Source organism: Plectropomus leopardus, chromosome 14 (genome assembly GCF_026936395.1).
Source record: "Plectropomus leopardus strain MGB_pleo_1.0 chromosome 14, ASM2693639v1, whole genome shotgun sequence".
NCBI lineage: Eukaryota > Metazoa > Chordata > Actinopteri > Perciformes > Serranidae > Plectropomus > Plectropomus leopardus.
The window spans coordinates 20,752,950-20,770,852 of record NC_142189.1 but is presented as its reverse complement, the minus strand read 5'-3'; the positions used below and the strand labels follow the sequence as shown (position 1 = coordinate 20,770,852).

The following is a 17,903-nucleotide window of genomic DNA, read 5'->3' as shown; positions in this document are numbered from 1 at the left end:
TTTTCATCAGGCTGCTTTTCAACTCTCCAGTTTCAAAAAAACACAACACTTTTTTATTTAAAAGCAAGTCATAAAATTAACATATTTCCATCTTAGACCAGATATTTTATATACAAAAATATAAATACAGTGTCATTATTTTTAATCATTGACTTCCTACTTCAAAAGGCACTACCCCATAGTTAACATTGCATAGACCTGATTAAGTCAACAATAATTAGTTAATATTAGTTGCCCCAGCTTTAAGTCTTTCTGGCAGTATCACAGGCCTGAGTGAAGAATATGCACATGATTTTGAGACGGCGAGGATGTTGCATCGTTGCATCCTCAGCAGACAGGATTCTGCTTTTCCTCACCACCTTTAACGTCAACTCCATCTGTGCAAGAGGAAAGGTGATGTTAGACTTCTGCTTTCTTCGGTCTCACACTGCAAAAACACACAGCCAGCTGGGGCACTTACCCTCCGCTGATGGCTTGAATGCTTGGTAACATCTGAAGCACACGGCCAGGAGAAGGGCCTCAGCACACTGGAATGTGTAGTATAACATTGGGAAGAAAAACATGGGTCCAATGACCTCAGGGGGAAAGGCCACTTTTAGGATAGTAAAGCACAGCTGGATGTTTTGACACCCTGTTTCCATGGAGACTGTCCTGCTGCATCTAAAAAGAGACAAGTAGTTAGTTTGATATTAAATCATTTAAACGTAGTACTCAAATGTATTCGTTTTATTGCTACTGGAAGATATAACTTGACATGACAGAATTTATTTCCAGGTTTAAATTGTTTTTCAAAGTGTTTCTCCACTTTTTCTAACAGTAAAAATCTGGTTTTAAATACTTGACTCAACAAACTTTTGGTACCAGGTCTTTTTCTTTTTTTCCATTGTTTTTTGCTGCTGATAGTACCCCCTCAGTGTAGGTGGGATTCTGAGTTGATCCCCATAGTGTGCTGTGACATTGTTAACGCAACACTGTATGAATCCTTTAATTGGCAACCAAAGAGAGGAACGTATTCACTTTGTCAGTTGTGCAGCATAGTGTAGGCCTACTGCAAAGTCTTGCAGGCTACGCTCTTTTAAAATCTAGGTTGAGTGAATTAAAACATTGTGGTTGCCAGCAGTTTGGCTGTTGACAAATGGCAGTTTTGTTAAAGATGCCCTGCGTTGTGCAAGTAACAATTCTGGTGACGATTCTCTCAATCCACCTTCTAGCATCGGCTTTGGTCACTTGGAATCTTGGCTGAGGTGATACCAAACAAAGTACCAGGTACTATCCTTTTGTTAATGGAAAACCAAAAACTCTGAGTTGAGTGATGCCCTGATGTACTAAGAGAGGCTGCCCATTATTCTGATGGCCTAAAACTGAAGCCCCATTAGTCCGAGAAATGTCCCACTGGATAGAAAGTCCTATTCTCCGACAGTCCAAACCCAAAAACACCTGTTGCTCCAAAAGTCCTGTTTCCCCAAAAGTACATTGCACATTTCTGTAAACTATGGATATGTTAGTTTTGTCAACAGCACTTTGCTGAAAGTATGTTTAGATTTACACACAAAAACACTTGGTTATAGGTAGGAAAAGGTGATGTTTAGGCTAAAAATGGCCATGTTTAGTTGCTCAAAAGTCGCTGGTAAAGCAAGCTTGAGTCAGAAAAAAAAAAAAAAAGAATTCTGTGGCTGAAACGCTTCTTGGAAACTGAAACTAACTTCAAGTGTGTGCATTTATTTGAGAAACAGGACTTGAGAACAATGGCTGCTTGTTTTTGGTATAACAGGCTGTTGGAGAAATGAGCTTTTGGTCTAATGGAGCTTTGGAATTTTGCATTTTTTCATCAAATACTGGATACTTTAACCTCTTCAGGCCAACAAAAAAACCTTTAAACAAAACCAAAAAAGCAACTCAAAGGTAGATCCAGTGTGCATTCACTTACTTTGGGCTGAGTCTGCATATAACAGACATTACGTATCCCAGCGTAAAGCCAATCAGCGGCATCAGTGCAGCCACGGCCAGAAAGTCAGGCGCTAGGACCTTCCACAATACGTCTTTGACGACAATACCAAACAGGATGAACCCAATGATGCAGGAGATTATCAGGAGGCTGAGACCAGTCTGTCGAGAAATGAAGACCCCTTTCAAGAGTCAGTGGGGTTAATTTATCTTCTATAAACAGTTCTTGAATATCAGCATCAAAGAGTGTACCTTCTCTATTCTTCTCTATTTCCAAATGTGACCTTTGAATTTGCTCACTCATCAGAGTTCAGGTTGCCCAATTGTGGTCTGGCATTGTGAAATTAAACAGCGGTTTCTCAGTTAAAATCAATTACTAATGCTAATCAGCGCCATGGGTGGGACAAAGACCATTTTGAGGTGTTGGCATGCATGTTTAAATTGCGTGCCATGAGCAATGAGGAGCAATAACAACAATGGCAAACACCATCGACAAGACAGACGGTGCTATCGAGGCTGCTCTAAATTGATATGTCTTGTCAATATCGGCAAGTTATAGCATGTTTTTACTTTGCTCTTCTCAGGCCTTAAAATCTCTGCAAAATAGGTATCAGCGTGGACTTTAAATAGCATTAGAGTGGGCCCACTCTATTACAGTGCGGCAGTGCTTTGCTTAACAAGTAACTTTGAGGGCGGAGAGAACTGTTAAAATGGAGAGGAACCTGTCAGCCTATGGCAGCAACCACGTAACTGCTGACAAAACAAACAATGTCAGCCTGCAGGGCAAAAGCCATGGTGGCTCTCCTGTTTGACAAACAATTGCCTGCATGGACACTGATGTTTAATTTAAAACCTGAATGACATTCATCGGTTCTTTTTCTGATTGATCTGCCTTGTCCCTGTTTGCAGAACCATGTGGTCATGGGGATGTATATGCTGCTTTCTCTGTAAAATTTGGCAGCCTATTTGGCGCAACTGCCAGCTATGACGAGGTGCGCAGACTGCCTATTTGGCACACCACAGCTGTGCACCAGCGTGCTAATGGTGCACACCCATTCTGGCAGATATATTGGTGTCTTTTGATTGGTCAGGGAAAATTGAAATCAGTAATCATAAACCACAGAAAATAGAATGGACGCAGCGTCAGACTGAAGATGGAAACAGGCTTTTTCTCTTTTGACAGATCAAAATGTTTGCTATATATAAAAAACGGCTATCTTATACAGAATATGCATTTCAGGAGTCTCACTTTTATGATGACTGATGAGTAGTTTGGTTTGTAGTGATTAATGATAATGCCAATGGCACAAGGCACCAGGGCGAATGTGAGAGCGAAGATGATGCCGCCGTATGGTACAGCATTTTCCAGACCGGTGAAGCCTTGGCTGAAGATGTAGAGCAGCAAAGGCATCAGACCCAGTGCTGCGACACAGGAGCAAGTTGTCATTACGATGCTGGGAGAGTATCAGAGAATTAAGAAACATTAGTAGACGGACACTCCTAAAATGTATATTTCTCAAATGACACATGCAAAACAAAGCTCTTGTCTTTTAGGAACATTTCTGGTCAGTGACAGTCTGTGGTACGACAGCCGATTGTGCAGACAGAGCTTAAATGATTGTGGGCGTTTGTAAAGACGGGAATCAATGCATCACTTAGGGTTTACCTGAGGTTCATGTCCCCCTTCAGGGCCAGGGAGAAAACGTTTGATAAGTTTCCCCCCGGACAACAGCCGCAGATTAGCACAGTCACAGCCTTAACGGGATCCATCTGCAACAGTTTGGCTAGAGAGAAAGCTGTCAGGGGCATGAGGCCGAACTGGGCCAGCAGTGCAATGGCTACTCCTTTTGGCTTTAAGAAATGGACCTTAATTTTGGATATCTCCATTGTACAGCCAAGGGATATCATGGTGATGAAGAGGATGATGAGGGAGAAGATGTTGGCGGCTTTGTTTATGGAGGGGGGGATCATCAGGACGCCCATGCTTCCATTGCCAGAGACATTTCCCTCATTATAGATGTTAGCCATGTAGACTTCTGTCATATTCATTGTCGCGCTCATCCAAACACTGCGTTTCTCTCACCTGTCAGACAAAGCAAATTAAATACATTAACACCATGAGAGTCTTTCAGATTTTTATACACATTTATAAATGCAGTCATTTCAGCATTGGGTTGAGAATTTTCATTACTCCTTTATTTGATTTTTAGGTTTTTTTTATGCAAGGGCTCTTACATAATCAGCTTATAACTCATCCGCTTTTTTGCATGGTGCAGATGTCCAAATCAGAAGCTTTTTGGTCATTTTATATAATCGTAAACAGTGCCTCCAAGAGAAAACATAGAGATAAAAACAGCAGTTTTAGCATCTGCGCTATAGCTGCAAGAAGTGATTGCTACAGCACACGTTTATTTAAATAGTTGCCCTAAAATAAATTGATTCAGAAAAAGTTACATCACTGTTCCTCCAACGCACATTCACATGTAAAGCTGATGATATTCTATATTTTTCTTACTAGCAACAAATTCCATTAAAATACCAAAATAATTAACACAGCCATAACTTAATACTTTAACTGTAGTGGCCGATTGTTTCGCTATGATTGACCAGCCTGCGTTTAAGGAGCGCGACTTAGCAAAGGGTCCATTAATGCCAAATGGCACTCAAACTTAAGTAAATAGTGTTTGTTTGTTCTTTGTCAGTTGTTTTAGCTGCAGATGTGGTGGCTTAGTTAGTATTTATGCCACCACTGAAAATAAAAGGCCGCTGGCTTTGCCAAACCTACACTGATGCTAATAAGCTAACGCTACTTAGAGAAGGAGTCTTTTACCAACCCGGCACCTTTAGATCACATACTCATTAAATTTGGCTTTCAGCATAACTACACTCAGAGAGGGACCTTAAAGCATCCACTCTCACAGGCTTTATTGTTCTTACGACTCAGCGGCCATCTTAGCTCTCTAATACACACACACTCTTTGTCTTTGTTTCACATTGGCTACATACCCTTTTTGTCTTAGTCTTTATTTGGGTTTATTTTGTGTGTTTTTTCTGTTTTCTTTTTTTTTTCTTTTTTCTTTTGAATTGATTTTTTTTTTTTTTTTTTTTAATCATCATTATTTCTGATGGCCATTTAACACTTAATCACAGGTTCTCAACACTCAAATACTATCCTTCAGTAGAAATTTAAGGTTTTTACATTACTTACATTTCAATCTTATGCCACTTTTTTTCTAGTCTACTACATTCAGAGGGAAATATTGTAGTTATTATTTGATATCTTTAATCAGTAGTTACCTCACAAACTTTGCACAGAGACCATATGAAAATATACAAATGCACCTGAAACAATTGGTTGATTGATTAGAAAATCAATAGGCAAGTTGCTGCCATAATGTGAGGACCTGCTGCTTTTCCTTCAAGTTATTTTGATTGTTTTATTCATTAAATTAATTTATATTTATCTGCACTGAGTACTTTTACTTTTATACTTGTTTTTATTAGTACTTAAATACGTTTTCCTGATTGTCATTAGATATATTTACTTAAGTTACCTTTTCAATCCAGGACTTTTGCTATTAACAGAGTATCAACAGTTTGGTATTAGTACCTTTACTGAAGTAAAGGATCAAAACACCTCCTCGACTACTGGTTTTAGGATGTAAAGTTTTACAGCTAGATAGTATACTAGCTTTCCTTCAGACCCAACTTTCATTGGATTGTAGTCTGCTGAGACGAGCAGAGAGGGAAACGTGTGGAGGGGATCTTTAAGAGTACGTTGGTTCAAAAAACATTTTCCCCATTGACTCTTAAACTCAAAACCTCAAATAGTAGCGACTAAAAACTGCTTTCCAACTGACTGTGTGTATGGTGTAAGTTCTAAAATACAGAAGTCATTACATTTTCCTGTAGATTTATCAACATATCTGAATCTGCAGGTGTAAACATTAATCCCCTCTAACACTAAAGCCTATTTCAAGCTTAATTCGTCCAATTTAAAGTATTCACTGTTTAGTTCTGAAAGAATGTACCTTCATGCAAAGCTAATAAAGATATTGTAATGATAAGATAAGAAATAAATGCACCTTCTTACCTTAATTTCCACCCAGCTTCAGCAACTTCGCTGTGCTCGCTCACCCTCTTGTTTCCATCTCTCCTCACATTCTTGTGCCGTGCTCCTTTTCACTGAGTGTGGACCCCCTGCCTTCCCCTTTCTCTGTCACATGGGCTCATGGCAACAAAGTTGTAGCACTCATTTGTAGTACAAAGCACCAAGGATCACACACTGTGAACATATGTCTTTGATTTCTCACATTGCACAATCCAGCTCTTGTTGCATTTATAGTAAGTCATTACTGATTCCCTATAAACTGTTTCCCTATAATTCCTCTTTTCCAGGGTATTCTGTGAAAGTTTGACATAGTTGGGTTAGTTAGTGCGGAAAGAATCCTGAATTCCTGCTATACCTATAAATAGGCACTTAATTCATCTAGCCTGGCTTGCATGTGTAAACAGACCATTAATTAATATGATGCAACCAGGCAGAGGATTCAGTTTGCCTGGCAGAGTTATCAGTCTTTTCAAAAGGGGCCCTCTTTCATTGTGAGACCGGGTGCTTTGTACACCAAGACCTTTTATGTGCAACTCACACAACAGAGATCTATTAGTCGACACTCAAATGTTTCCTCAGTGGTTCGGTCAAAGTTAAAGGGGCCGTATCTGAAAATCTCAGTGCAGCTCAATTTCAGTGGAATCTCTTACAGGAACAAAAGCTTAAAGGTTTTATTGTGAACAATTTAATGTGATATGAATAATTTAAAGAAATACATCAAGAGCTTTTTAAAAAGGTGCAGGTTTAAAGTATTTTTTCCTGGAAAAAGGAACTCATGATTGTGAATTTATCATTTTAAAATGGTTTCGGTTTCAAAACGAATGTTTTGTTTGCCTTTGTGTAAGATGTCTCATGTTTGGTTACTGCATCTGACAGTGCTTGTGAGTCAAAACTGCAATGAAACTGGTAACACATGGTAATTAGGTGGGGATGGCATCCAGCTGTCTTTGTCATACCCTGTTGGGGTGTCTGCCCGGTGAGCACAAGCTAACACACTAGCAGCAGCTGACATCCAGCACCATCCTGTTTAACAGTACCAACAAACTCCAACTGGGCCTTTTTTGTCCCATTATCACTTTAAAATTCCTTTTAAGTAATGTGACAAAAAATTACTGGAACAACCTTATATTTATGAGTAATTGACTTAAAATGTGTGTTGAGATATGTGGTAATTCAGTATACTTTAGAATTTCTTATAGATAACGTGGGAAAAAAATGAGTTTGTATGGGTTAATAACTTAAAAACATCTGTTCATAATTATGGTCATTAAGTATTTAAATGCCATATTTATGAGCACACATTTTTCAGCTGATTCCTCATAAGAATTTAGTTTTTCACATTTACACTCTTTTACATTGTTATGTACTGTTACCATAATTGTGAACATGTATTTAAGTATATGACTAGTAAAAATTCAATTGGCCCAACATTTTTTTTCACATTATTTAAAAGGAATTTCAAAGTGTTATATTCTTAATTACCATAACTATGAACGCAGTTGATTCCTTATAAAATTATATTATTGTGACATTGTTTTTCACATTATTTCATAGGAATTTTAAAGTGTTAGTTCTATGATTGTGTGTGCAGAAGGACTGTGGGTGTCTCATGATGAACAGGGCATGAGAGTGGGATCATGAGGATAGCGTCACTGTTTGCTGCAGGGCTGGAACCAGAAATCAGGGGTAAAAAAAAAAAAGGGGGAAAGGATAATAGTCTACTGATAGAGCAGCTTTCTGTTTTCTACCCTGCAGCCTAAATCAGTGACCTTTCTTCTTTTCAAATATAATAAGATCAAAACCAAAAAGGGGTGGAACTTCAAGGTATGAATGGAAAACAAATCTCTGTAACCCTTACTTTTCAGAGCCAGTAACCCTATCAATACTGGATGGCAAGGGCACTATTATTAATATAACCTAAACTTCTTAACAGAACTCAAAGAAATTCATTTGCAAAAGATTTTTGGTTATGGGGTTTGCCCTCATGGCCTGCTCATTTCCTTTGATAAAGCCTATTGCATATTTGCAGATTTATTATTATATTACAATATCTGTTTGGAAAATAAGAGTTTTTTGTCATTCATTGCTATGATTGTAAATTGTGCATTCCAAATACAAGGAAAGGATTCAGGAGATTCTTGAAAATCCTGGAAATATCTGGAGAGGGTGTAAATGATATACCGAGGAATTTTTCCAGTCAAGTCTTTATTGTCAATGCAGAAGGTATACAAACAAAGAAATAATTAACACAGAAAAAAACAACATCAGAGTCAGACATTTCAGTCAGGACTTTTGTATGACTACATTAAACATAAAGCACAAACAAACAATTTTAGCATCTTTTATATTGTTGAAGTCGAAATTGGTTGTGGGGATTAATTTTACCATTTAGTTTAATGTTTTTAAAAACTAAAAATAAAGGTTTGGAGTGGCTAAATTTGTATCTAAAATGTGGTTCTTAATTCTTTACATTTTGTATTATTGTTGTAGATACCAGACAGCAGCCTACATTTTCCAGTGAAGGGTTTTTTTTTTCTTCTCTGGATATATTTCACAAAAATAACAGTTAACACAAATGCCTTAAATCTAAGAGGATAAACTTTCTGGATGGTATGATTTTGAAAGACACTTCCCTTGGATAGGCCTACTGAGTCTGGGTTATAGAGCAGACAATGACGTGAATGGGATCACTTTGGTTGTAAATCAGGCATGTCCAAAGTCTGTCCAATTGTGGCCCTTGGACCAATTTTAAATGGCTCTCAGCTTGACTTTTAAAATATACTTTGGCCCCGCCACATAACATTGGATAATAATCAAGCATTTGCTTTTTTGCCCTTCACCTCACAGTGGCAAGACTACTTTATAGCTTGTCGACATGCAAAAAGTAGGAACTAATGTGTTTTGCATAAACAGACATTGAAGAGCAAAAGAAATGATCATCTAACGGCTAACATTTCCAGCTATGTCCCAGACGCGGCCACAGCAAAGACATGTGAAATCAACAGTAAGGACAACTGCTTTAAAGAGCTGAGGAAAGTTGAATACATTTTCACTGAAGATGAAACGGTTGAGTTTGCCTTGTTTGTTTGTGATTTTTTTATTATTTTATTACCTACTTGATGAAAGAAACAGCTGGTCCCAGGTATTTTCACATTATATAATGTGGCCCCCACTCAAAAAAAAAAAGTTTGCACACACCTGCTGTTAATTATTTCACTGCGAAGTTGATAAGATCCAGTAGGTGGCGGTAATGCAACATATATGGATGCCAACCGCCATAAAACTCCGAAGAAGAAGAAAAAGAAGAAGAAGAAGAAGAAGAAGAAGAAGAAAAAGAAGAAGAAGATCATTATTAGTGATGTTGTTAATATTTATAATAATAATGATAATAATAAAATCAGCATTTCATTCATTAAATTATGATGAATAAATTAGTGATACCTCAACATTATAAATAACATAAATGTAACATATTCCCTCTAAATATACCTGTCATGTATCTGTGGTATGAGGAGCAAAACTGCATTGGGCTTCAGTTTGCTGTACACACACACACACACACACACACACATACACACGCACACAACAAAGAGTATTAGGAGCCATTACAGCAGTGACCCTAAACTCACGGCTGCAGGGCCACTACTCGCCCCCGGTAATTTTTTAATTTTTTAATTCACAATAAAAATAAATTGATTCACACTAGCAACTGTTTTTGTACTGTTAAGGTTCCAGAGTACATAAAAAAGTATCAAGATAGTTTGTTTATCAAAAAAGTGCCGGTGTAGGATTCCCCCATCCCCCGACAGAGGTCCTAACTCAGTCCCCAATGTCCTAAAATCCTTGAAACATCATAAAATTCTCGAAACATAAAGTCCTATTAATGTCCTAAAATCCTAGATATGTTATAAAATCATTGAACTATGTATGAGGCTGCTGCGCATGGCCCCTGGCCTCCTGTCATTTTACAAAAGTGGCCCCCAGGCAAAGCTAGTTAAGTGTAATAAAATAAGTAATATTAAGGGTCAAGAGGCTGCTGTTTGCAACTTGTAGGAGATAACGGTTTATTTAGGTGGGCGCGTCCAATCCACGGGGGTTATAGGAAATGTAGTTTTGATTTCATTAACAGTGCCATTGCAAAGCGGGCTTCATGTTGGTGAATTCCTTCATTACCCACAAGGCCTTGTTCCGTCGCGCCTGCGCTGTTTATGTTTTCCCGTCCATGTGTAGGCGAATCACGTGTAAAGAGACCGTTGATCGTCATGTCTCTGCTGTAGCAAAGCTCCGTGCTAGATTTTATTTGCCTCAAGTTGTCGCTGCACTTTGTTTTGACAGCTGCTTGTTTTCTTTTCTCGCACCTGTTTACCGAAGAATGAGCGAAAACGATGACATCGAAGTCGACAGCGATGTACGTGGTTCATTTTCCTCTACAAGTAGCTAGCCAGATTGTTAGCCAAACAGCAACTTTAACATTCCAGACAACCTACGCTATCAGGCTGAGCTTGTTAGCTTGCTAGCTAGCTGGGTTTCTCTGCTAACATTGGATTTTAAGACGAATAGGGGGTGAGATATATGAATAAAAGGGAGTTTTTGAAGTGGTAACTGGTTGGCCTCTTAATGGAGGTCGAGCACGAGAGTCTCGTCAAGAAGTTTCGTGGTTTTACTGCGGTCAAGTTAGCCGTCGTTCGTAAATCCCAGTTTTGTATCTATTTGTACAATTACGGTACAGGTGCTGAGAGCGCCCAAAAAGGTCGTAGATAGACTCGCTCACTGGCATTATTATAAATCTGAGGTTATATTACACAAAACCTGAGGCAATGTGTCTGCGTAAAGTGTGATTGAATGTTTATTGTTACATCTGTAAAAATCCGGATTTTTATTATTTATTATTTCTTTATACCCAATGGATTTCTTCACTTAGGCCTACAATTATATGCATATATGTAAGATTTATAGTCACTTTAAGTCTTCAGGGAAAACTTAGGTATTGTTCTATGATAATGAGAAGGGAGGGTTTTTTTAAGCACTAGGGAGGGACTTGTGGCTTTTACTTTGGCCTTGGGGAGGGTAATACAACTTTCAATGGTTGTATTTTTTTCCTTTAGCCATTGATCTCTAAAAAAAACGTGCACTTCTAAAAATAAAAAAAAATACACCTTTTATCATAGTCAGAAACTGTAAAGGCAGAAATTATTGTTGGGTTTTCAAATTTCTCACTGTCCTTGAACACATTTTGTGGGAGTAATCACTTTTGTCAGAAAAAGACATAACCAAATCTGAGCTTAGTTACATTATTTTTATGTCTCATGCCAAAAAATAAACTCTTAGCACAAACTAACCAGCATGCATGACAAGAGTAAAGGAAAAAAACAAGGCTTTTTTCAGCTTTTTTCACAAAAAGTGAAGTCACACCCCAACCACGCCTTTCGTCTGATAAATAAAGAACAGTCCCTTAAGGAGACGCGACAAAGACAAAGCCAACATCCAAATGCATTTAACTCATATAATATTTCGAAGAAGTTGAAAAATGTTGATTAAAAAGCGTTTAAATGCTGGATTATAACAATATTGTGAGCTGATTTTTTTTTTTGTAAATGGTTGATGACAGTGGTTTGTTGTCGTTTTGTCGTAGTGAAAATGAGAAATGTTTCCATGCATAACGGTGCGTACAGTGGAATGAATTTATCGTTATTTATTATTAATATTATTCATTATGATTTCATTAATTATCTTGAACGTCAGACTTGAATTGAGTTTCCGTGACATTGATTAAATGTTAATCGAGAGTCTTCAAACGTCCATGTTGGCTGTTTAAAGCAGTGGTACCGTATTTATACGAATACACGCGCAACAAACCCCATTACAGCGACTGTGCAAATGGGACACGAGGGGCGGCCGTGTTGATGTTTTCGTGTTTTGTCGATCAGGGACATGCCAAGTTCATCTGTTACTTTCCTGCAGCTCTCTGGACCTTTTAAAATGTGATCCGTTGCTGCTGCAGGACTTCACCCTGCATTTGGAGCACACTTGCCAAATGCAACTTCAGTCATACTGTGCATGTAAATTAAGATTATCCAGAGGCGTTTACAAGCCCATAAATGTGCTGTTTGTGGGTTGTTGTTTTTTTAAATTTTATTTTCTAAGAATATGTTAATGAAATTATGTCAGATCCTCGATATGGTCACACATTTGTCAGAGCCATGAATTCCCCTCCCCCCATTTGATTAAGCTGGGATCTCCAGCTTTGGATCTCAGAGCAACAGTATACTGTTTGGCCTGTTAAGCTCACATTTTTGAGCATGTTAAAGGATAATTCAAACCTTAATATAAAAAAACGAATTATGATTTAGTTTTGCAGCACTCCTCACTTTAAGAAAGGATTGTTTTTCATGCTTGTGTGTATTTGTTATCATTGGCAGCTCCTCTAAATGATTTGCAGCTGTCTCCGTTTAAAATGCGTATGGTACGTGTCCAGTACCTATATATGATAGCTATAAGAAGATCAGGAAGTGCATTCAAGGTTATTTGCTTCATTCAGCCATATATCCTAAGGATTAGGGTGTGGAAAGTTTCCACGCCAACTGGTGAGTCTTTAATGTTTGATGCATTAAATCAGTGCCAAGTTTACGTCTCTTGCGATTCAACTATCAGGTGAGTTTCATTATTCCACCACATAAGCAAGCATTTTAATCTGTTTGAAAGATATTTTTTTCAAAATCGGGCATCTACTGGTTCTGTTTGGTCCACTTAAACAGCTGAAGAAAGGTTGACATTGGAGCTGATATTGAGTTTCTGTGAAGAGCAATTGTGGGACAAAGTGTTAAGACTGTCAGGATATGTTGGTCCAACCTTTTAAGTAACTAAAAGCAAACAGGACATCTTTATTTAAGATTGTGTAAACAGATCACATCCTTGTAAACATACTTACACCACTGGTTCTTGCTGCTTGATGGTACAAATGTGATTCACACTTGTACACACACTAACTCTGGGAAAGATGACACCAATATTTATTCTGCTAATTTGCGATCTATAGCAGTAGTATTTGCATAATGCAGCTTTAAATTGCATCCAGTTTTCTTATGTAAAATAAATACATGGGAATCAAGTAACTCACTTTCCTTTGACTCATATTTTTTCAATTTATTTTTTCGTGGTTGTTTTTGAATATATGACCTGTGTTTTAAGTATAAGCTCTGCATGTCCCTTTGCAGGCAGATAAGCGAGCCCATCACAACGCGCTGGAGCGCAAACGCAGGGACCACATTAAAGACAGCTTTCATGGTTTACGGGATTCTGTGCCTGCATTACAAGGGGAGAAGGTAAAATATGTTCATTTCAAATATTCTATAGCTCTATAAGCAAAGAGGGTAAATCTTTTTAAGGTGAGACTTCAGTCAGCTGTCTGTCCCAGGGTGCAGCAACCTTGTTCACATGAAGTGCCACTTTTAGATTTTCTTGGCAGTGTGACCCTCCAGTCGTCTACAATGATTGGTTGCTAGCTTACTAATGACATAAAGCTGACCTGCATGTCCTCAGAGGCAGGAAAACAAACCGATGCCAAACAGTCAGTATGAAACCATCAGCCCTTATTTCCGTAACCACACTTTTCTGCCAAGGGGTTGCATTTAATTGTGCACAATGCAAAGCACCTTTGTAATGCATGATAACTGTGTGTTGACCTGATAATGTCAGCATGAACAATACGAAGCTCAGGAGACAGCTGCATTTCTGTGCACAAAAACTCTGCTAACATTCGGCTTTTTATGTAATGGGAAAGGTAACAACCAGCATTCACACCCGGGTCAAATGATTCAGCAGTAGTGGCAGGTATTTATTACCTCCAGCTCCAATCGGCATAGATGGAAACACAACACCTGGCTGAACACGCTAATTTTAGCCCCTTCACTGTGGAAATGCAATCACGTGCTGCCACCAAAAAGAGTCCATCTCCAGTGAAGCAGCACTGAAACATCGATCCAAATGAGTCTACACCGAGTTTGAAAGAAGACTGAATAAGTTAGAGATGAATAAAGAGAAGCGTCCGCCGTAAAGTTTTAACAGACCTTAGTACATGTCTGATTTCCTGTTTTCCGGCCTGTACGTGATGTCGAACATGACACACCGAGACAAAAACACGCACACAGAAAGGCATAGTCGTCTGTTGCAGAGCCGTGTATGAGCTCTGCTCTATTGGCAATGGGAAAGCAGGCTGCGTCCTATTTTTAGCGAGTTTACCCATGTTTACCCCAAAAAAAACGTGTAGTTATTAATTTTGGTGGAAAAGGGGTAAATGGTGCAGATGACCATACTGCTGTGCTTTCTGACTTTTTCACAGCTCTGCAAACACGGTCACCCACAGTGGTAAAGTCTGTTGATAATCAGGTGCATTTCCAAGTTAATAATATACAAACACCTTATCAGACGTTCCAGTGTGTACCTATCAAAGACAATGCTGTTCTGTTTTGCTCTGCTTTGACAACTCTCGACAGTCCCAGATACGCCAAACTGGTATCAAAGAAATGAAGGCCGACTGTTGTGCGACTCATGTCACCTGTGACTCAGCCAAAAAGCTGCACTTGAACCCGGGCTGTACCCCACTCAGAATTATGTCAGTCAGATCAGATTTGGCCATTCGATATGAACATTTGACAATTAATTTTATTCCATATAAAATTAAAAAATTTGAACGGGACCTTCAGTGTGACGGCGGCAATCATGTAAACAAACTAATAGCGCCAACAGCGGTAACAGAGTCCGAAAATCTTATCTCATTTTAAGTGCAGTTGGCATTGTTCAGTATGCAGGTGTGATGGTGCTTTAAACATGGAGAAAATCAGTGTTTTTGTGCCAGGTACTGTCCTGCAATCTGTCAATGTTTGCAGCACATGTGAAACAAGGGTTGCTGACCCCTTTTTATAATCCTGATTGAAAGCTAATTGCAACATTCATGTATAACTGTGATGATTGCATTAACTGTTTTGGCACAAATGCTGTTGTTCTGCCTGAATGAACAGACACTGCAGCTTTTCCCCATGGCTCTCTGAAATTTTTGCTGACAGAGTTCTGTCAAACAGGCTTCCCGAGCACAGATTCTAGACAAAGCCACCGAGTACATCCAGTACATGAGGCGAAAAAACCATACCCACCAGCAAGACATCGATGACTTAAAGAAGCAGAATGCACTGTTGGAGCAGCAGGGTGAGTGGAGGGATTGCACGTCTCCTCTGGTGTTGTTGTTGTTGTTGTTGTTGTTGTTGTTGTTGTTGTTGTTGTTTTCCTGTGACAGTGTGATTAGGGCTGGGTGATATGGCTAAAAAAATGTTACCACGATAATATTTGTCAATATTGACAATTATCTACCAAAAAAAAAATCATTATTTCTTTAAAGTTAAAAGGCTGAATTTTCCTGCAGAGCGAATGTTGAATAAACTAACATACTGTTAATTGTAGTTTAAAATATTATTTATTGCCAGAACTTGTCATTTTCCAACATTTCACAGATCTGATGTTTAAAAACTTTTTTTTTTCTTATCAAAATAATTTTATGAAATAAACCAATAAAAATAGACATGGAAATCTTAAGTGTGGTGTCAAATTCTTTGGACAGACAAAAATCTCAACTGTGGTCGCATTTTCAGTTTTACATCCACAGCGTTAACGTCTGCATCTCTCAATCAAAACAGTAACAAAAGACGGCAGCAGTTACAGTCTGTACGATGTGACCGAGGCAGAAATCATGTTCACAGACCAGTTCATGTATGAACGTTTCATTCACTTTACATTTAGTCACGTTATGTCATACCATTACGTGAAATAGTCACATTAACTTGTGTACTCACCATTTGCATTAGATGAGCCGACTATACACCTGCTGTTGCTAACGTTATTTGACGAATTTAATCAAGGTGCAGCGTTATCCATCATCAAAACAATCACACTAAAAATAACTAAATGCGTGTGTTGAATGTTGGCGTGCGCTTTAGTGGCCGGTCAGCTGGTCCCCCGGTCTTCTTCTTCTTCTGCTGCTGCTCAGTTGTCATCTTCTGATTCATGGCGGGTGGCAACTGGCATTTAAGCTCTGTTACCGCCCCCCCTGTGCAGGCGTGTGGGTGGTTTAATTATATGGAGGATTTGTCGAACAGTTATGATATCACTATCTAGGAAAATTATACTAAAATAATTATAGTTATCGTTTTATCACCCAGCAGTAAATGTGAGCTCTTTTGGAATATGCAATATCTGATGAGATCAACTGTGGTCTTTTTTTCGTCTGTGGGTTTTACAGTCCGTGCACTGGAGAAGGCCAAGGGGAACACTCAGCTCCAGACAAACTACTCTTCTGACAGCAGCTTGTACACAAACCGCAAAGGCAGTGCGGTGTCCGCCTTCGACGGCGGGTCCGACTCCAGCTCCGAATCAGAGCCGGACGAGCCGCCCACCAGAAAGAAGCTGCGCGTGGAGCCCAGCTAGACCCGGGTCGCCCCCCCCTCTCAGCGGTTCTCCAAACAGACTCTTTTTGCCCACCAGCCCCGACTCCTCTCACCTGTCCGCACTCTGTCCTGCCTTCTAACGCCAGTCTAGGAGACAAGGTGGAGACTGTGTGAGAGAGGTGCTATTATGTATAAAACGCTTCTACCTTCCTCTTTCCTCCTGGCAAGTATCCTGTCACTCCATTCGTGGCCCAGTAACAACTTTCAAGACCCCCAAAGTGAGGCAGCTCTGCAGTTTTGAAGGACTTTTTTTTTTTTTTTTTTTTGTTCCAAACCTCATGATAACCATTCATAATCAAATGTGGAGACAAGGTATGACGCTTTGGTAAAGCTACACAAAGTATGATTTTTTTTGGGGGTGGGGTGGGGGGTTGTTTTGGACAACGTCTGCAATCTGTAGGAGTTGTGAGACTTTTCGACCTTTGACAAAATGGTAATTAGGGATAGTTTTTAATATTCATACTTTTCCAGAGAAGAATGTGAAGTTGCTTTTGAAAAAAAAAAAAAACGTCTGTTATGCAAATGCAACCCTCCTTATTAAGTGTAGGTGGCTGAAGTTTTTGTCTTTGAAAATGTTTGTGAAATCCAATGAATCCCTCTATTTATAGTGATGCATCGAAATTCATTTCTAACCCTTGCGTCTGATCTCTCTTATGTTCGACTTGAGGTTTTCCAGAGAGCACAGGAGGATGAACAAGTTGACCTGATGTTTTATTGGACTTTCCACAGGTTCAACTATATATTTTCCTCTATTTTTATTATTATCAAATAAAATGTGGGTTTTAAGAAAACCCTAATGGATACTGAATGTTACGCAATGCAGTTAAAGGGCAGTGAACTTTATTTTTGTTAGAGAAAGTCCATTTCAGTGTGTAGTATATAACACTGTATACTCTTTAATGGTGTCAGTTCTGCAAAGAAAAGCCTTCCCTTGAAATATTCGCCTGTGCTGGGAACGTTTATCTTTCTTTTCTTATCTTTTCTTTTTTGCAGAGGTAAATTAGTGTGTACGTAATCAATATTTGTTTGTTCCATTCCATGGAAATTACAGGTATGTTGTACATACTGCCAACGGTTGTCTTGCAAGTTAAGGCATACCTTTATTATGAGACTATAAATAAAACTATTTTATCCTTTTGGGATGTATTTGTGACTCAACACATTTTTAATTACATCTGTGATAGTTACTACTTTCTTAATGTGTTTGGAGGGAACGAGCTGAGTGAACTCTTTTACAATCCCAGTTAATTAAATAATCGTTTTTGCTAAATCAAATTTAAGAAATTGCTAATAGAATCAAAGCAATTGAGGGAAAATGTAATGAACTTTTGGAGGATATTACATGTTTTTCGTAT

At 38.7% G+C, this 17,903-nt stretch overlaps 2 protein-coding genes across 3 annotated transcripts; one reads left to right on the top strand and one right to left on the bottom strand.

The window, feature by feature from the left end:
• Nucleotides 1-26: 26 nt before the first annotated feature.
• On the bottom strand, nt 27-9,604 carry LOC121953870 (hepatic sodium/bile acid cotransporter-like). Its single transcript, XM_042501120.2, has 6 exons — nt 6,038-9,604; nt 3,611-4,027; nt 3,194-3,398; nt 1,928-2,106; nt 461-660; nt 27-377 (listed from the first exon to the last, which is right to left on the bottom strand). The coding sequence occupies exons 2-6, from the start codon at nt 4,003-4,005 to the stop codon at nt 328-330; spliced, it is 1,029 nt and encodes a 342-aa protein (XP_042357054.2). The 5' UTR covers nt 4,006-4,027; nt 6,038-9,604; the 3' UTR covers nt 27-327.
• Nucleotides 9,605-10,261: 657 nt separating this feature from the next.
• Nucleotides 10,262-17,694, top strand: LOC121953689 (protein max-like). Of its 2 annotated transcripts, none has more exons than XM_042500889.2 (4): nt 10,262-10,463; nt 13,270-13,377; nt 15,133-15,256; nt 16,344-17,694. In XM_042500889.2, exons 1-4 carry the CDS (start codon nt 10,278-10,280, stop codon nt 16,526-16,528), a joined length of 603 nt encoding a protein of 200 aa, XP_042356823.2. In that variant the 5' UTR covers nt 10,262-10,277; the 3' UTR covers nt 16,529-17,694. The 2 variants fall into 2 exon arrangements, with proteins under 2 accessions (XP_042356823.2, XP_042356822.2); XM_042500888.2 differs by having other exon boundaries at nt 15,118-15,256.
• The last annotated feature ends 209 nt before the right edge of the window (nt 17,695-17,903 follow it).